The sequence below is a fragment of the Physeter macrocephalus genome, chromosome 16 (assembly GCF_002837175.3).
Source record: "Physeter macrocephalus isolate SW-GA chromosome 16, ASM283717v5, whole genome shotgun sequence".
Taxonomy (NCBI): Eukaryota; Metazoa; Chordata; class Mammalia; order Artiodactyla; family Physeteridae; genus Physeter; species Physeter macrocephalus.
Window position 1 is genome coordinate 19,809,616 of NC_041229.1, and position 21,349 is coordinate 19,830,964.

At 37.9% G+C, this 21,349-nt stretch overlaps 1 protein-coding gene across 1 annotated transcript in view; it reads left to right on the forward strand.

The window, feature by feature from the left end:
* Positions 1-2,068, forward strand: part of IL18 (interleukin 18) — a 9,477-nt gene extending 7,409 nt beyond the window's left edge. The window contains exon 5 of the mRNA XM_024131274.2: positions 1,824-2,068. Coding sequence (XP_023987042.1) covers positions 1,824-2,045 — 222 coding nt within the window. The 3' untranslated portion in view covers positions 2,046-2,068. The remainder of the gene's footprint in view (positions 1-1,823) is intronic.
* The last annotated feature ends 19,281 nt before the right edge of the window (positions 2,069-21,349 follow it).

Below are 21,349 nucleotides of genomic sequence, written 5' to 3' on the forward strand. Positions count from 1 at the left end.
GCGGCACGAACCCGTGTCCCCTGCATCGGCAGGCAGGCTCTCAACCACTGCACCACCAGGGAAGCCCTATTTTTTCCATTATTATTAGATAAACAACCATTAACTATATATATGGGTTGACCCAGAAAACTTTCTTCCCAATGAGAGCAGGCAGGGTATGCTCACAAATTGGCAGTGTTTCAAAGGTGAATCCCATGTCTTGAAGACTTTCTGAGTGGAGATTTGCCAATAAAGAACCGCAATAAAGATCACCCAGTTCCCACTGAAAGTTAGAGTATGACTTTCTTAGACATGCCAAGGGGCAACTTGGGAGGGAGGAAAAAGCCACTCTAAAATATAATGCAGATAAGATCAGTGTATCTGTAACAAATAGAGCCTCCAAACAAATCCCTTAGCCATCCCCTTCCAAGCAGAGTACCCCCTCTTCAGGTGACAATTTGGAGTCCCTGCTCCCTGACCTGACAGGTAGGAAGCTCAGTTATTGTAATGGCGTTAGAAGCCTGGAGGTGGACAGGCAGGGTGGAGAGGATTAAGCATGTTACTTAGCAACAAAATCAGAAGGGAAAGAGGGAGATGGCCAAGCTCAAGCCATGTGGGATAGAGGAAAACTAATTCAGCTGCAGAGACAGAGTCAGAAACTGGGAAAAGCCTGATCTATATATAAGTAGATTCTTATTGAGAGACTGGGAAGAGTGTCAAGAAGATGGAAAAAGTGCTTGGCAAATAATAGAATGGGAGAACTAATTTATCCTCTCATTAATTGAAGACACACTTGTTGATAAAGTACAAAGGTCAAGAGTTATGGCTATAAATTCCAAAATTGATTGAGAAGTTTGGGGAAAAAAAATAGGTTCTTTCAGGCATCTAAGGAGGATGGTGGGATGCTATTTTGGGTCTGAAGGTCTCTCTGTCAGTCCTTAGGATCATGAAGATCTTTGCTACCAGAGGGTCAAAATTAAGTTCAAATTTTCTGCTGGTTCTGGGATTAACATGGAAAGAACCTGAGGTGGTCCTCACATTTTCTAGTCCATCCTGAAAGTAGGTATGATGCAAAAATAGGAAAAGTGCAGGCAGTACTGTCAGTTAGGTGACCAGCAGGATTATAGTTTCAAGTGATCTAGCCATTCTTAGGAAATCCCTACTCTGCAGCTGAGATATAGGAATCACCATCTGGCCTCCCAGGGCAAGGTCCAGCCAAGAGACAGCCTACTTCAGGATAGAAACTCAGGACTACTATGGAATGGAATGCTTGTCAGGGAAGCACCAAAAACTGCTAACTAAGCCCTAGAACAAGTAATGGGTCTATTTATAGCCAGTTTCAGTTCTAGGCTCCACTGAAGGAAGCAGCTGAGATTACTGCCACTTCCTGCCTCTCTCACTGTTGGTTCACAAACTGGAGCTACCCTAGGCCTATGGGTGGAGGTCATCAATGTCTTTAGCTGTGAATGGCTGGAGAAGACAGGAACTGATATTAGCCTAAAAAGGTTGTGGTCTTTGCTGGAACTCTACCTCATCTTAAGCAAATATGGACTCCACTTAATGGGAGAGGAGAGAAGGAAATCATCTGATGGGTATATTGGGAAAAACTAGAGGCCTGGACCTGAATGTGCATTCCATAGTGTGAAAAGCCAAAGTGGACAGGAAGAATGGGAGGTTAGAAATTAAGAGGGAAAGAAGATCAGTATTCCTATAATCAGAGATTTTTTTTAACTCTTGAGAATATAAACCTCTTTAGTTCTGTGTAGTAATATATTTCAAAATAACCTGAACATATTCATATTGGTCATGTCCTAAAAAAATTAAGTAATATTTTTTCTCTATAGGAAATGAGTCCTCCTGATAATATTGATGATGAAGGAAATGACATCATATTCTTTCAGAGAAGTGTTCCAGGACATGATGATAAGATACAATTCGAGTCTTCATTGTACAAAGGATACTTTCTAGCCTGTAAAAAAGAGAACGACATTTTCAAACTCATTTTGAAAGAAAAGGATGAAAATGGAGATAAATCTGTAATGTTCACTGTTCAAAACAAGAACTAGATATTAAAATTGCATAGTTTGAACTTTCTGAGTTTTTGTGTTTCACAAGGGTTATAAGAGTTCAAACCTACAATTATAATGATGAAATAAAATGAATAATGTTCTCAAAAAATACTACTGAGAAATGAATAATAAGCTTTCATAAATTGAATGGACTTCCTCTTGTCCAGGTGAATAAAATATTTGTATAATGTAAAAAGAATGCATAGTTAGTTTGAAAACACATTCTACAGTGTTAATGGGAAAATAGATAATATTCAATAGAAGTGTTTTGAATATTTTGGGTTATTGGTCCTAATGATGAATAAAACTGATATTTGAATTTTCTAGTTTTTAAGAAAATAATTAAAACCTTAAAGATTTCAAGCTATAAACAGTGATTCACCATGTAGTCTTAAACTGTTACCTCATCCTTTGCCTTTACTTTTTGTTTGAAAAACTCTTCCAACCTCTCTCCAAATATACTTCACAGAGATGTTGTGAGAAATCATATGACTTTCTGGAAATTGCTTTCAATTACTGTAAAGTTGCAGAGAAAGATTATGTGTAAAGCAAAATTACGTAAGCATTTGTGTGAGGGAATAAACAAGGAAGAGTATTTCAGTTCAAGAATTAATGCTTTGACTCAAGTTATGAAGAAAAGGTATCATAATTACTGGAAATTTTTTTAAAAAACCTTAAAGATTTTATAAAGAGACCACTTCACTTGACTAATTTTTGCATTTCTTCCAAAGTCAGGATATCTGTAAAAGTCAGATTGCTCCTGAATCCGGCAACATATAAAAAGGATTATACACTCTGATCAAGTACCATTCAATCCAGGAATGCAAAGATGGTTTAATATTCTAAAATCAATTAATGTAATATACCATATTAATAGAATAAAGGATAAAAACCCACAATCATCTCAATAAATGCAGAAAAAGCATTTAACAAAACCTAGTTCATAATAAAAATTCTCAACAAACTTGAAAGAGAATTTCCTCAATGTGATAAACAGCATCTGTGAAAAGCAAACGCTAATATCATACTTTAATGGTAAAAAAAAAATGCAAGAATTTCAGCTCTTGCAACTTCTGTTCAGCATCATGCTGGAGGTTCTAGCCAGTATAATCACAAGAAAAAGAAATAAAAGGCATCCAGATTAGAAAGGAAAAAGTAAAACTGTCTTTATTTGTGGACAACATGATTCTAAATGTAGAAGATCCTAAGGAATATACACATACGTGTGCACACAAACCCCTATTAAAATTAAGTTCAGCGAGGTCACAGAAGATTAATATACAAAAATAAATTGTATTTTTATATACAAGAATGAACAATCTGAAAATAAAAATAAAACAATTCCATTCACAATAGTATTTAAAAGAAAATGCTTATGAATAAATTTAGCAAAAGAAGTGCAAGTCTTGAACACTAAAAATTTCAAAACATTGCTGAGGAAAATTAAATATGATATAAATAAATGGAGAGAGATTTCACATTCACAGTTTGGAAGACCCAATATTGTTATGATGGCAGTTCTTCCCAAATTGATCTATAGATTCAACTCAATCTCCATCAAAATTCCAGCAGGCTATTTTGCAGAAGTTGACAAACTGTACCTGAACAGTATATGGAAATCCAAAAGACACAGAATAGCCAAAATTTTTTGAAAAAGAACAAAGTTGGATAACTTTCATTTCCTAATCTTAAAACTTAATATAAGCTTCAGTAATCAGAACAGTTTGGTACTGACACAAGGATAAACATATAGATCAAAGGAACAGATTTGAAAGTCCAGAAGTAAACCCTTATATTTATGACCAATTAACTTTTGACAAAGGCAATTTGATAGAAAAGGAGCGTTTTCAACAAATGGTGCTGCTACAACTGAATATCCACTTGCAAAACAAAAACAAAAACAGATGAACTAGATCCTTACTTCACACTATATACAGAATTAATTCAAACTCAATCAGAGACATTAATGTAAGAGCTGAAGTTATACAACTTTTAGAATACAACAGGGGAAAATGTCAAGACCTTCGGTTAGGCAAAGATTTTTTTAGATACAACCCAAGAAGCATGATCCATAAAAGAAAAAAATTAATAAATTGGACTTAAAATTTGGGAGTTAAACTGGATGAACAGTACAGGGACCTCTTGATAATATCTTTGTAACTTTCTGAGAATATTATTTCCAATTTTAAAATTAAAAAAATACTTTGTTACTCAAAAGATGTCATTAAGAAAGTAAAAAGGCAAGCCACAGAGAAAATATTTGTAAATCACATGTATGGCAAAAAACTTGTATCCATAAAATAAAAAGGACTCTTCAACTCAATAAGAAGACAATCCAATTTTTAAATGGGCACAAGATTTGAATAGACATTTCTCCAAAGAAGATGTACAAATGGCTAATAAGCACATGAAATGATGCTTAACATCATTAGTTATTAAGGAAATGCAAATTAAGACCACAATAAGATACCACTTCACATCCACCAGGATGGCTATGATCAAAAAGAAAGACAAGGAGGGGACAAATTAGGGGTATGGGATTAAGAGATACAAAGTACTATATATAAAATAGATAAGAAACAAGGATATATTATATAGCACAAGGAAGTATAGCCATTATCTTGTAATAACTTTTAATAGAGTATAATCTGTAAAAATACTGATTTACTATGCTGTACACCTGAAACTAATATAATATTTAAATCAGGTATACTTCAATTAAAAAAAAAATAAGTGTTGAGAAAAATGTGAAGCAACAGGAATTCTCAAATTTTGCTGGAAGGAATGTGAAGTAGTAGTCACTTTGGAAAATAATTTTGCAGTTTCTTACAAGGTTAAATATAATTTTTTCATATGACCCATCAATTCCATTCCTACATGTCTACTAAAGAGAAATAAAACATGTTCACACAAAGATTCATACATTAAAGTTCATAGCAACATTATTCATAATAGTCAAAAAGTGGAAAGAGCCCAAATTCCATCAACTGGTGAAGAGATAAACAAAATTTGGTATAACCATAATGGAATATCAATACTAATAAAAAAGTAAAATACAGTTAAATACTACAATATGAATGAACTTTAAAAACATTATGCTAAATGAAAGAAGCCAAACACAAAAGATTATATATTATATGATATTCTATTTATATGAAATATCCAGAAAAGACAAATCTATAATGACAGAAAAATAAATTCATGTTTGCCTAGAGTTGTGGGTGGGAATGGGGATTAACTGTAAACAAATATTAAAAATCATATTAGGGAGAAGAAAATGTTCTACAACTGGATGTGGTAGTGGTTGCACAACTTGGTAAACTTTCTAAAAATCCTTGAATTGTATACTTAAAGCTGCTGAATTTATGGTATGTAAATTATACCTCAGTAAAGTTACTTTAAAAAAGTCAATTTGATTGAATTTTTACATTAACTTTTATTGTTTTTTCCTCACTATAAAATTGACATGTTTGTTACAGAAATTTTAGAAAATACAATATAACAGAAAGAAGAAAATTCAAAGCATCCATCATTCCATCTTCAGACAACCATTTTTCACATTTTGACATAGGTCCTTAGTTTTCCTTTCTATAAAAATGTGAGCTGAAAAACTAAAAAACTCCCTACCCCTTGACCTAGACAGAATCTGGTATACCTTTACAATAATCTTTCAAAGGTACAGTTGAAATCTTGGAATACAAAGGGGTAGCCTGAGCTGAGGACATAAGGAATGGTTCTACCTAAGGAAAGAGGGGGTTCTGAGAGGGAGAGTACAATGAAGTTTCTAACTTGAGTTCTCTGCCCCCCCCCCCACCAAAAACAGAGTCTACTACAAGGACTTGTGTGCCAGTAATTTATTTGAGAGGTGATCCCAGGGAGCAAGAATGAGAAAGCTAGGACAGTGAGAATGGACTAGGGAGCAAGAATGAGAAAGCTAGGACGGTGAGAATGGAAGGTGCAAAAGCTAGCATAAGGTGTGCTATCAAGTTTCTCACTATGGGCCTAATTTGTCCAGAACCACCTGAGAAGCATACAAATGGCCTCCCAAAATTATCCCCCTGGAGGAAGGGAGGTGGGGACATTTACCCACCAGCTCCAGACACCCATTAATTGAAGGTTGCCCCTGGGGATGTTAACCCTCATTTCTGAGCACTGTTTGGCCAGGCAGATTTCCCTGTGGCAGAAAGTGAAAAGACACACAGCACACTCAAGACAATATTGTTAGTATGAGCTAGCATGAAACTGTCCACTGCAGTTACTATGGAAATCAGCAGTGGGCTAAAGCAATGTGACATAGGGCACCAGGCTGGATCAAGCACCACAGCAAGAAGGTTGAGCTCAAGTAGAAAATCACCAAAGGTCTTTTTAAGAACAGAGAAGCAGAATTCCCTTGATCATTGAATCTAAGATATCATTGATCATAAAATGCACCATTATTTCATGTGCCACTAAGAAAGAAAAGACGCTGCCAACTAAACTATGACATGCCTTCAATTGTCAGGTGTATTCTTATTTCAGATATATTAAAATGTGAAAAGTTGCATGTCTTAGAATTGATGAAATACAGATACAATTTAAAACTATTTGCGTCACTCTAATGTAAATGCCCCATCTCCATAAACAATAAAGTTTGCTAAACACATAACACTAAGTGCAGCTCATTTTCTGTGGAAATTAGGTAGAATAGCTGAATTTCACATTGAATCAGTATGAACAGGGAAAGAGTGACATGCTTTGGATATCAAGATAATCACTGTTGGAGAAAGCAGGTGCTGAGAACCAAAGGTGGCCCTGAGTCTCGGGAATCTGAAGAAACTTTGAGAACAACATTGGACTTTCTTCAATTCATAGAATGGGAGCTTGGGCCAACCTTAATAAGACCTTAATAGACAGAGAGAGAACTTTTTAAAAAATACAAATATAGGATCATATTAAACAGACTATTTTGTGTTCTTTTCCTCTTAATTACATAGTTGGCTCACTTTTTAAATTGGTTGAAATTGGAAATCAGTCTTTGCCACAGGCCTGGGTCTAGGAGCAGAAAAAAGGAAATTATTAGCAAGGAATGCATTGTTTTAGGCAAGTTTGCCCTCCTAAGGAGAATGGAAGGGGCCTGTTGGGTGGAATATCTCATTAGCGCTGAACAGGTAATTCCAGGTTGACTGGTGAAAGGCTACGTTGCTGGAGGAGGTTGTAACTAACAATTCAGTGTTACGCCTTGGTTTGCAAACATAGGGCCTTAACACAAGTGACTCCATTTGTGGCCTATTTCTTTTTAACAATTCCCCTTTTTGAGCAGACTCTCAGCTTAACTGAGAGATGTGATCAAAATTTAAGGCATTAGTGCCACTCTCACTACTCTGTAGTTCTTGCAGATTTTGTTGATCCTCTGTATGGTATACACAGGTCATGGCTTCAGGTTCATAATCTTTGTCATTCTCTTTGTTCCTTTTCTGATGTTCTGGTCTTAGGGAGATCATTTGCTTGGTGGTTAGTCGCTGCAAGCTTGCACTGAAAGCTTTTGAGAGAATACAATGCACAAGGGAGATTATTATGATTATAATAAATGGGATAATTCCTAAAGTTTGAAGTACACTTTGGAACCATGGTCCCCAAGACCCAAGCCAATGAAAATCAAATAAGTCAAAGAAAGACCTCACTGAAGGAGTCACCATTTTAAGCCAAGTGGGTTCTTCAGTGATCTTATGTAACTGAATTTCAGCTTCTCCAGAATTGTTAATCCAGGTGCAGCAAGTGGTGTTGGCTACAGCATAGACATTTCCCTACTAGGCCAAAAGATAATCAAGGTCTATCCAATTGTCAAGAACAACTTTCAGAAAGAGAAATTAAGGAAAAAATCCTATCTACCATCACATCAAAAAGAATAAAATACCTAGGAATAAATCTACCTAAGGAGGTAAAAGACCTGTACTTGGAAAACTATAAGACACAGATGAAATAAATTGAAGATGACACAAAGAAATGGAAATATACAGCATGTTCATGGATTGGAAGAATGAATATTGTTAAAATGACCGTACTACCCAAGTCAATTTATAGACTCAGTACAATCCCTATCAAAATACCAAGGGCATTTTTTACAGAACTAGAACAAATAATTTTAAAATTTGTACAGAAACACAAAAGAACTTGAATAACCAAAACAATCTTGAGAAAGAAGAACAGAGCTGGAGGAATCAAGCTCCCTGACTTCAGACTATACTACAAAGCTACTGTAATCAAAACAGTATGGTACTGGCACAAACACAGACACATAGATCAATGGAAGAGAATAGAGAGTCTAGAAATAAAACCACAAACTTACGGTCAATTAATCTATGACAAAGGAGGCAAGAATATACAAGGCAGAAAAGACAGTATCTTCAATAAGTGGTGCTTGGAAAACTGGACAGCTACCTGTAAAAGAATGAAATTAGGGGCTTTCCTGGTGGCACAGTGGTTGAGAGTCCGCCTGCCGACTCAGGGCACATGGGTTCATGCCTCGATCCAGGAAGATTCCACATGCCGCGGAGCAGCTAGGCTCATTAGCCATGGCTGCTGAGCCTGCACGTCTGGAGCCTGCGCTCTGCAATGGGAGAGGCCACAACAGTGAGAGACCCGCATACTGCAAAAAAAAAAAAAAAAAAAAAAAGAATGAAATTAGAACATTCTCTAACACCATATACAAAAATAAACTCAAAATGGATTAAATGGAGGTGGAGTCAAGATGTCAGTGTGGGAAGATGCCTAGTTAGCATCTCCCCACAATTAAGGCTCCTGTCGGCCACTGGTGGAAGACCCTGATGCCCAAGGAGACGGGAGGAACCCCCAACTGGGGGGACTGAGGGGTGAGGAGAAGTGGAAGCCAGACAGGATCAGTGCCCCTGAGGCCAGGGAGATCAGGAGAGGCAGGTGGGAGGGGTCCTCTGGGAGGAGTGGGAGAGAAGCAGAGGGTGATCACCCAGCCCACTCGGGCCCAAGGAGCCTGCCGAGCTCAAAGGCCGGTCCCCCGCCCTCCAAAGCCCCCTCCAGGCTGCATGGGTCCTTGGGGGCATAGGTGGGAGGTCAGGGAGATCAGGAGAGGCAGGTGGGAGGAGCCATCAAGGAGGAGCGAGAGAGGAGTGGATGGTGTTTTCCCTGCTCACTTGGGCCCGGCGAGCTTACTGAGCTCCCAGGCCGGTCCCCTGCCCTCCAAGGTCCACCCCCTCCCCCCAGACGCATTGATCCTTGAGGCATAGGAAGGAGGCCAAGGGGAGAATAAGAGAGGCAGGTGGGAGAGACCCTCCAGGACTGGAGAAGCAGGAGAGGAGACGAGAGCATTTTCCCCGCCAACTCGAGCCCAGGAATCCTGCTGGGCTCCCAGGTGAGGTGCCGCATTCTCTGAGACCAGGGGTGGGGGGAATACCTGGGCCCCTTCTGTTCTATTAAGCCTTAGCCCCACCCCCACAGCTTTTCCAGCCATGTGGATCCTAAGAATAGGCCCCACCCACCACCCAAACCTCACCCTTGCTTAGGCCCTGCCCTCCACAGCCAAGCCCTTTCCCCAGCCACTTTTTTTCCCTCCTCCTTTTTTTAAATATTTTAATATGGTTGTACCTTCTAGTTGTTGATTCATCTATATTTTTATATTCTTTCTAATGTATCTGTTAGTTTCCTAGTCTAATTTTATTTTTTACTTTGTTATTGTTCTCTCTTTTTTCTTTTTGCCACCCTACGCAGCTTGCAGGATCTTGGTTCATGAGCCAGGGGTCAAGCTGAAGCTCCTGTAGTGGGACCTCCAAGTCCAAACCAGTGGACTAACAGAGAAACTCAGACCCCAGGGAATATTCATCAGAGTGAGGTTTCACAGAGGCCTTCATCTCAGCACCAAGACCCAGCTCTACCCAATAGCTGACTAACTCCAGTGTTGGAAGCCTCAAGCCAAACAACCAGTAAGGCAGGAACACAATCCCACTCACAATCCCACTTTTTTTTTTTGTAAAAAAAAAGAGAGAGAGAGAGAGACAGCAAAAAACAAAATATGTCACAGATGAAGGAGCAAGGGAAAAAACTACAAGACCAAAAAAATGAAGAGGAAACAGGCAACCTACCTGAAAAAGAATTCAGAGTAATAAAGTAAAAATGATGCAGAATCTCGGAAATAAAATGGAGGCACAGATTGAGAAAATACAAGAAATGTTTAACAAAGATCTAGAAGAACTAAAGAACACACAAACAGAGATGAACAACACAATAACTGAAATGAAAAATACACTAGAAGGAATCAATAGCAGAATAACTGAGAAAAAGAATGAAAAGAATCGAAGACAACCTCAGAGACCTCTGGGAGAACACTAAATGCAACAACATTCAAATTATAGGGGTCCCAGAAGAAGAAGAGAAAAAAGAAAGAGTCTAAGAAAATATTTGAAGAGATTATAGTTGAAAACTTCCCTGACATGGGGAAGGAAATAGTCACCCAAGTCCAGGAAGCACAGAGAATCCCATACAGGATAAACCCTGTAACATAAGCAACCATGAAAGGAGAAATCAACAGTAACACAATAATAGTAGGGGACTTTAACACCCCACTTACACCAATGGACAGATCATCCAAACAGAAAATAAATAAAGAAACAGAAGCTTTAAATTACACAGTAGACGGGATAGATTTAATTGATATTTATAGAACATTCCACTCAAATGTGGCAGAATACACTTTCTTCTCAAGTGCATATGAAACATTCTCCAGGACAGGTCACATCTTGAGTCACAAATCAGGCCTTGGATAATTTAAGAAAATTGACATCATATCAAGCATCTTTTCTGACCACAACGTTATGACATTGGAGATCAATTACAGGGAAAAAAAACTGTAAAAAACACAAATACATGGAGGCTAAACAATGTGCTACTAAATAACCAAGAGATTACTGAAGAAATCAAAGAAGAAAATTAAAAATACATAGAAACAAATGACAATGAAAACACGACAACCCAAAACCTATGGGATGCAGCAAAAGCAGTTCTGAGAGGGAAGTTTATAGCAATTCAATCTCACCTCAAGAAACAGGAAAAGTCTCAAATAAACCATATAACCCTACACTTAAAACAACCAGAGAAAAAGAACAAAGAAAACCCAAAGTCAGTAGAAGGAAAGAAATCATAAATATCAGAGCAGAAATAAATGAAATAGAAATGAAGAAAACAATAGCAAAGATAAATAAAACTAAAAGCTCTTTCTTTGAGAAGATAAACAAAATTGATAAACCCTTAGCCAGACTCATCAAGAAAAAAAGGGAGAGGATGCAAATCAATAAAATTAGAAATTAAAAAGGAGAAATAACAACAGACACCACAGAAATACAAAGGACTACTACAAACAACTATACGCCAATAAAATGGACAACCACGAAGAAATGGACAAATTCTTGGAAAGGTACAATTTTCCAAGACTGAACCAGGAAGAATTAGAAAATATAAACAGACCTATCACAAGTAATGAAATTGAAACCATAATTAAAAATCTTCCAACAAACAAAAGTCCAGGACCAGATAGCTTCACAGGCGAATTCTATCAAACATTTAGAGAAGAGCTAACACCCATCCTTCTCAAACTCTTCCAAAAAGTTGCAGAGTTCATTCTACAAAGCCACCATCACCCTGATACCAAAACCAGAAAAAGATATCACAAAAAAAGAAAATTATAGACCAATATCACTGATGAACATAGATGCAAAAATCCTGAGGAAAATATTAGCAAACAGCATCCAACAACACATTAAAAGAATCATACACCATGATCAAGTGGGATTTTTCCCAGGAATGCAAGGATTCTTCAGTATATGCAAATCAGTCAATATGATACTCCACATCAACAAACTGAAGAATAAAAACCATATGATCATTTCAATAGATGCAGAAAAAGCTTTTGAAAAATTCAAGCACCGATTTATGATAAAAACTCTTCACAAAGTGGGCATAGAGGGAACATACCTCAACATAATAATGGCCATATATGACAAACCTACAGCTAACATCATACTCAATGGTGAAAAGCTGAAGGCATTTCCTCTAAGATCAGGAATAAAACAAGGATGTCCACTCTCGCCACTTTTATTCAACATAGTTTTGGAAGTCCTAGCCACGGCAATACTAGAACTATTCAGTGAATTTGGTAAGGTTGCAGGATACAAAATTAATGCACAGAAATCTCTGGCATTCCTATACACCAAAAATGAAAAATCAGAAAGAGAAATTAAGGAAAAACTCCCATTTACGATTGCAACGAAAAGAATAAAATACCTAGGAATAAACCTGTCTAAGGAGGCAAAAGACCTGTACTCAGAAAACTATAAAACACTGATGAAAGAAATCAAACATGACATAAACAGATGGAGAAATATACCATGTTCTTGGATTGGAAGAATCAATATTGTGAAAATGACTATACTACCCAAAGCAATCTACAGATTCAGTGCAATCCCTATCAAACTACCAATGGCATTCTTCACAGAATTAGAACAAAAAATTTTATGGTTACCTAATTTATGACAAAGGAGGCAAGAACGTACAATGGAGAAAAGACAGCCTATTCAGTAAGTGGTGCTGGGAAAACTGGACAGCTACATGTAAAAGAATGAAATTAGAACACTCCCTAACACCATACACAAAAATAAACTCCAAATGGATTAAAGGCCTAAATGTAAGACAGGACACTATAAAACTCTTGGAAGAAAACATAGGAAAAACACTCTTTGACATAAACCACAGCAAGATCTATTTTAATCCACCTCCTAGAGTAATGGAAATAAAAACAAAAATAAACAGATGCGACTTAATTAAACTTAAAAGCTTTTGCACAGCAAAGAAAACCATAAACAAGACATAAAGACAACCCTCAGGATGGGAGAAAATATTTGCAAATGAAACAAGAGACAAAGAATTAGTCTCAGGCTTCCCTGGTGGTGCAGTGGTTGAGTCCGCCTGCCGTTGCAGGGGACACGGGTTTGTGCCCCAGTCCGGGAAGATCCCACATGCCGCAGAGCGGCTGGGCCCGTGAGCCATTGCTGCTAAGCCTGCACATCCGGAGCCTGTGCTCCGCAACGGGAGAGGCCACAACAGTGAGAGGCCCGCATACCGGAAAAAAAAAAAAAAGAATTAGTCTCCAAAATATACAAACAGCTCATGGCGGATCGGCTCACGCAGTTGCAGGACGCCGTGAACTCGAACTGGTTTGCTGTTAGCCAGTTATAGATATTGGTGGAAGAGGCCTTTCGATCTTCCTCCACAGGACTGACAATCCCACTACTGGGCATATACCCTGAGAAAACCATAATTCAAAAAGAGTCATGTACCACAATATCTACTATTTACAATAGCCAGGTCATGGAACCAATCTAAATGTCCATCGACAGATGGATGGATAAAGAAGGTGTGGCACATATATACAATGGAATATTACTCAGCCATAAAAAGAAACAAAACTGAGTTATTTGTAGTGAGGTGGATGGACCTAGAGTCTGTCATACAGAGTGAAGTAAGTCAGAAGGAGAAAAACAAATACCATATGCTAACACATATATATGGAATCTAAGAACAAAAAAATGTCATGAAGAGCCTAGGGGTAGGACGGGAATAAAACACAGACCTATTAGAGCATGGTCTTGAGGATATGGGGAGGGGGAAGGATAAGTTGTGACGAAGTGAGAGAGTTACATGGACATATATACATTGCCAAATGTAGGGTGGATAGCTAGTGGGAAGCAGCCTCATGGCACAGGGAGATCAGCTAGGTGGTTTGTGACCACCTAGAGGGGTGGGATAGGGAGGGTGGGAGGGAGGGAGACGCAAGAGGGAAGAGATATGGGAACATATGTATATGTATAACTGATTCACTTTGTTGTAAAGCAGAAACTAACACACCATTGTAAAGCAATTATACTCCAATAAAGATGTTTAAAAAAATAAAAGAAGATGTGGCACATATATACAATGGAGTATTACTCAGCCATAAAAAGAAACAAAATTGAGTTATTTATAGTTAGGTAGATGGACCTAGTGTCTGTCATACAGAGTGAAGTAAGTCAGAAAGAGAAAAACTAATACCGTATGCTAACGCATATATATGGAATCTAAAAAAAAAAGATGGTACTGATGAATCTAGTTGCAGGACAGGAATAAAGATGTAGACATAGAGAATGGACTTGCGGACACGGGGTGGGAGGGGGAAGCTGGGGCAAAGTGAGAGTAGCATTGACGTATATACACTACCGAATGTAAAATAATTAGCTAGTGGGAAGCAGCAGAATAGCACAGGCAGATCAGCTTGGTGCTTTTCAATGACCTAGAGGGGTGGGATAGGGATGCTGGGAGGGAGGCTCTAGAGGGAGGGGATATGGGGACATGTGTATGCATACGGCTGATTCACTTTGGTGTACAACAGTAACTAACACAGTGTTGTGAAGCAATTATACTCCAATAAAGATCTATTTTTTAAAAGAAAAAGCTTAAAGGAAAAGAAAAAAAAAGAACCAGGGGGCTTTAAAAAGCAAATGGATTAAAGACCTAAATGTAAGACAAAGAACCGTAAAATTCCTGGAGGAAAACTGGCAGAACACTCTTTGACATAAATTGTAGCAATAGTTTTTTGGATCTGTCTCCTAAAGCAAAGGAAATAAAAGCAAAAATAAATAAATGGAACCTAATTAAACTTAAAAGCTTTCACACAGCAAAGGAAGCCATCAACAAATCGAAAAGACAAACTACTGAATGGGAGAAAATATTTGCAAATGATATGACCAATAAGGGGTTAATATGCAAAATATATAAACAGCTCATACAACTCAACATCAAAGAAACAAACAACCCAATTTAAAAATGGGCAGAAGAGCCAAATAGACATTTTTCCAAAGAAGACATACAGATGGCCAACAGGTGTATGAAAAGATGCTCAACATTGTTAATCATCAGTTAAATGCAAATTAAAACCACAATGATATATAAACTCAATCCTGTCAGAATGGCTATCATCAAAAAGAACACCAACAAATGTTGGTAAGGATGTGGAGAAAAGGGAACCCTTGTACACTGTTGGTGAGAATGTAAATTGGAGCAACCACTGTGGAAAAAAGTATGGAGGTTTCTCAAAAAACTGAAATAGAACTATCATAAGACCCAGCATTTCCGCTCCTGGGTATATATCCCCAGAAAATGAAACCATAAATTCTAAAAGATACATGTACCCCAATATTCAGAGCAGCACTATTCACGATAGCCAAGATATAGAAGCAACCTACATGTCCATCAACAGAAGAATGGATAAAGAAGATGTGGTATATATATATATATATATACACACACACATATACATAAACACAATGGAATACTACTCAGCCATAAAACAAAATGAAATTTTGCCATTTGCAACAACTTAAATGGACTTGGAGGGTATTATCCTAAGTGAAATAAGTCAGACAGAGAAAGACAAATACTATTTGATATCACTAATATATGAAATCTAAAAAATAAAACAACACTAGTGAATATAACACAAAAGAAGCAGACTCACGGATATAAAGATAAAACTAGTGGTTAACACTGGGGAGAGGGAAGAGGGGAGGGGCAAGATAGGGGTAAGGCATTAAGAGGTCCAAACTATTATGTATAAAATAAATAAGCTACAAGGATCTATTGTACAACACAGGGAATATAGCCAATATTTTATAATAATTATACATGGAGTATAACCTTTAAAAATTGTGAATCACAATATTGTATACCTGTAACTTATATAATATTGTACATCAGCTATACCTCAATTTTTATTAATGTACCTTAAAAAAAAAAAAAGAACAACTTTGGCCAGACACTAAAGATTCATGTTGGGCAGCTACTGTCTTAGCAACAGATTCTGTAATATTGTTAAGAATTAAGGAGAGATTTCTGATCATATTCTCATTTACATTAATCCTGACCAGGGAAGTATGACCTGCAAAAGGAAGTGAATCCTGAGTCATGTACACCTCCTGGGAGGTTCTTTACAACTTGACCCTGTAAATCCAGGGGAGTTGACTAGTGAGGTGTCCCAGTTCATTTGTGAACATTTAGAGGCACAGTTAGATAAGTTAAGGGACAAGGCTCACCTATGTGCCACCTACCTAGTCATTTACAGGCCCAAGGAGAATGATAACCACCACAGACTAAGATAAATCCTTTCAGGCACAACTTCCACTAAGGTGGTACACATTCACAGGCATTGTTACATTTGTCTCTTCAAGCCAAGGGTCAGTCAGGTTTTATCCTAGCCTGAAATGAAAAAGTTGTTCTAAATTCCAGAGGTTACCCTCATTAGTAATGGACTGGGAGATATGGATGATGGTGTTATCTTTCCAGGCCAATGCCAGAGTAAAGAAAGTAAGGGGACTAAGAAAGGGTTTATAATATTTAAAGTATGAAGTCTTGACCCAGTGTCTTGGGAAGAAGCAGTCTACCTCGATGTCAACTACTTTTCTTCCTAGTCAATTTGATTTGGAGGTCTCCAGAATTTGTACAAGACCAGATGTAAGGTGGAGCCTTTTTAGCTGTAAGATGTGTACCCAAGGCTCAAGTCCTTGAGGTTTGGCTGCCATCTGAGTAGTGAGGAGGACCTGCTACAGTTCCTTCCAAAGGCTTTTTTTTTTGGCCATACCACACGGCATGTGGGATCTTAGTTCCCTGACCAGGGATTGAGCCCATGCCCCCTGCATTGGAAAGGCGGAGTCTTAACCACTGAACTGCCAGGGAAGTCCCCTTCCAAAGACATTTAAGGATAGTCTTTATTCTTACTGATTCCAAATCAGGAGGGTGAGAGAAAATTGGAAATGTTAGTTTGGAGAGTCACAGCCAATATTTGAGGAAATTAGAAAAATTCAGGATCCAGTCCAATTTACACGTATATAAAAAAACCTCAAAGACAATTAACAGGATTAGAATCTAATATAGACAATGGTGCAAACATAACTTTTCTCTCTACAATTATTCCCATTTCTTTTTTCTAAGGGTAATCACAGTGAACCTAATTTGTTTACATTAAACTTGGCCTGATTATTTACATAAGTGCAGCAAAAATTGTGAATGACCATATAAGCTCTTTTTAAACACTGTTTTCCTGGAACCTTGTAAGCAAGGTAACAGGCCGATTTTTCCAAGCAGTTGCTTAAAGCTGTCTGGTCATATCTGAGTTTATTAATATCTCTCTCAAATATCTTTAGTTTCTCTGTAAGAGGAAGCCAAAAGTGGATAACCTTATGTTCAGTAATTAATGTTTTAGTGTTTTACCTTATTTGGAAATGATCTAGCCATTCAATAAATTCCCATCATTTCACTTAGCAAAATTTTAAGGGTATGAGTTACCACAGAGATTTGGGAAACTATTTAAGTAGAAATATCAGAAAACAATCATTGCTAAAATTTCATCTAAAAACTCTTATGTTACATCTATTTAATTCACTTGTTCTTAACACATATTTAGATTCCCCACAAAAACTTCATGAAACATTAGACAAAGTCAGCCATCAACCCAAGCTAATTTTTTTTGCTGACAAATTTTGTAAGGGATAACATGAACTCATCTGACTAATAAACTCAGGCAGAGGACTTCCCTGGTGGCATAGTGGTTAAGAATCCGCCTGCCAATGCAGGGAACACGGGTTCAATCCCTAGTCCGGGAAGATTCCACATGCCACAGAGCAACTAAGTCCATGTGCCACAACTACTGAGTCTGTGCTCTAGAGCCCATGAGCCACAACTACAGAGCCCACGTACCACAACTACTGAAGCCTGCGCACCTAGAGCCCATGCTCCACAACAAGAGAAGCCACCACAATGAAAAGTATGCACACCACAACGAAGAGTAACCCTTGCTCTCTGCAACTAGAGAAAGCCCACATGCAGCAACGAAGACCCAACGCAGCCAAAAATAAATTCTAAATAAAGAAAGAAAAATATAATAATTAGAAAAAAAATTTTTAAATAAACTCAGGTAGAATAAAAGTTGTTTATCTTTATTATATTTAGTGTTGATAACTTTGAAGACATGCCTATTTTAATTAAACCAACAAACTAAACTAGGTTCAGTACCAAATATTTTTCCAGATCACACGAAACTGAAAAGCACTTGGGTTAGTTTTCACCATATTTCTGATAATTTTTATGAATAATAAATTTATATAAGTGCGTGTTTGTTTAAGCCAATTACATAGAGCTCTTTCACAGGTTAATTTTGGTAATATCATCTGGAGGTAGAAAATACCACGCAGCTACAACACACACACACACATATATAGACACACGTGAATATACAGACAGGCACAAACTGATAGTTTAGTTTTTAAATTTTAGCCATAAGACAGGTATGATAATGTAACATTCACTAGTTACAAAAGAACAGTTGGAATAAGTTAAGTTTATATGCTCAGATGGCTAAAACGTTTTCTACTAATATTTGTGGAGAAGACACATGATTTTTCATTCACCTAAATTTCAAATAACTTTTCCCCCTTTTGTTCTCCTTCTGATAAGAATTACCTTTCTGTAGTTTGTAGAATATTTATATCACAAAAGCACAGATACTTGTCTTAGAAGAGGAGGGCTTAAAAAGAAAAAATTCTTATTAGGCTCCAATATCAGCTTCCAATATCTTATCAAGTTTCAGGCAGGACGAACAGTAAATATTCCTGGCAGTATTAAATAACTCCATGGGCCCAAAAGGCATTCTCAAAGTGGGTGCAAAGTTCCTACCTTCCCAAGATCCTGAGTCACCCCCAAAGATAACCAAAAGAAAGAACTGACAGCCTGCATATCCCGAGCAGGCAGAAAGCCAAGCCAAGATTTTATTTTTTAAAAAGTAACTGTTTAATAGTCTCTTCAAAGTGGAAAGGCAATTTACACAGAGGATTACTAAAATGAATACTCAAATACAGGAAGCTAGTGGGGAGAAGTAGGAATTACATCAGTCCTGTAGTCTTTTGTTTTGGGTACCTTTTATATCTATAATTTTTCATTAGCCTTTTGCAGCAAAATTTTCAAAGAAACTACTTTGGAATTTTGAAGGCTTGTGGTAGCTTCTGCCTGTCAATTAAAATAGGTATCTCTTCTTTTAAGTGCACTTCTTAAATGATGCTATCTAGTTAGAGTGTTCCTCATAATGGCCATTGTAATTCTAGTTTGTAATTTTCAAGTGCTGGCAGCAGTTTGGTAGGATCCTAGTTGTAAATGGAGTTTAATCCTGTCAACAAAAAATTAATCAATCTAAGAAAGAAATGGAAATTTTTATTCAAGCCAAACTTGAGGATTATATGCCAGGAAGAGCATCTCGGAAAGCTCTGAGAACTGTTCCACCTGTTAGAAGTCAAGGCAGGGATGGGGGATGGGGTGGGGGGAAGCTGAATTGGGAGACTGGGATTGATATATATACACTAATATGTATAAAATAGATAACTAATAAGAACCTGCTGTATAGCACAGGGAACTCCACTTCACTGTACGGTAGAAACTCACACAACACTGTAAAACAACTATACCCCAATAAATAAATTAATTAATTAATTTTTAAAAAGAAGTCAAGGCACAGGGACTTCCCTGGTGGTCCAGTGGCTAAGACTCTGCACTCCTAATGCAGGGGGTCCGGGTTTGATCCCTGGTGAGAGAACTATATCCCATATGCTGCAACTAAGAGTTCGCATGCCACACCTAAATATCCCTCATGCCGCAACAAAGATCCGGCACACAGCACCGAGATCCCGTGTGCCGCAACTAAAGACCTGGCATAGACAAATAAATAAGCAAACAAACAAACAAAAAGAAGTCAAGTCACAGTTATATAAGTTTTTTGAGACAGGGGACTGTACCTCAAATGATGTATTATTGACAGTTTACACAATCCAGATCTAAGTGCCATATGACTCCTTACAAGATCAAGAAGGAATGTTATCTTTAAGTTGTCTTGCTGATACTAGGAGAATGTTTCTCTTCATGGATGAGCAGGTATTTCTGCCAATGGGGGAGGTTTTGTGGATGCATAATGCAGGTACACAGCGCACAGTGAGGGGAGAGAAGAGATCAAAGGGGAAAGAAAATTTTTGTTTAAATTTTTCTTGTCTTGCTATAAAATATGAATTTTATTTCACAATCCACATTTATGTCCAGCTATGTTTAGCCACAAATGGGGTATAACCCACATTTCTGTCCAGCCATATCTTAGGGTCTCCGACCTGGAGGTTACCAAGCCAAGCACTCAGGGCAGATTTTTGTCATTTTTGTAGATATTCATAACTTTCAGGACCACAGATCTTAGACATAAAATTAGCAGAAGTGCAGGAAGATGGTATGCTTAACTCTTTGGATTTTAAGAATCCCATATTTTACTTAAAACAAAATTTTATTCACCTAAGACATCGTGCACTAGACCCAGTCCACTCAAATCAAACCAACAAAGTCTGGTTTTTAAGTAGATTCCAGTCCAACTCCGGCTGGTAACCACCACCCATTCCCATGGAACTCTGGACTGAGGAAAAGGATTGAACCGGCAGACCTCAACAAATGAGGACTGCAAACTGGGGGCTCCACATGGATGGGGAACTGCTCACTGACACTAACTATTCCCACATGGATCTTTGGGCAGAATCAAGCGCTGGGAATTGCAGTCTAAAAGGCTAGGGACTGGGCTTTTGGCGGAACTACCAGCTCCGTGGGGCGCCTTGCAGAACTGTCTGCCAGCTCAAGCTGACCTGCACGGTAAAGAAAAGCCAATTAGATCAGGAGCTCAATGCAAAGAGAGCAGAACTCATAACTGAGAGGGACTTACACACAGCCCTCAAAAATGGCAAGAAAGTGAACGCAAAGGGTTTGAGGGGTACCATGCCTGTGTTTCTCATTGTCCCCAAATGCTGTCGAGTTCGCTTCAGATCCCACCACTGCCACCAAATCTGTTAAATAAAAATTCAACCAGGTAAATTTGAAGATCTAATTGACTTTATTAAATGACTCATGAATTGGGCAGCATCTCACCTAGCAAATAGAAAGAAGCTCCGTCAAGCTGCAGAAAACGAAAGGTTCTAAAGGCAGAGAGGGAGGGAGCAGAAAAAAAAGGAAATTATTAGCAAAGAATGCGTTGTTTTAGGCAAGGTCACCCTCCTAAGAGGAAAAAGAAGGGGCCTATTGGGTGGACTATCTGATTAGTGCTGACTAGGTAATTCCAGATTGACTGGTTAAAGGTTAATTTCCCGGGAGAGGCTGTAACTGCAATTAGTTTAGGTATTAACTTCGTTGTGCTGACATAGGGC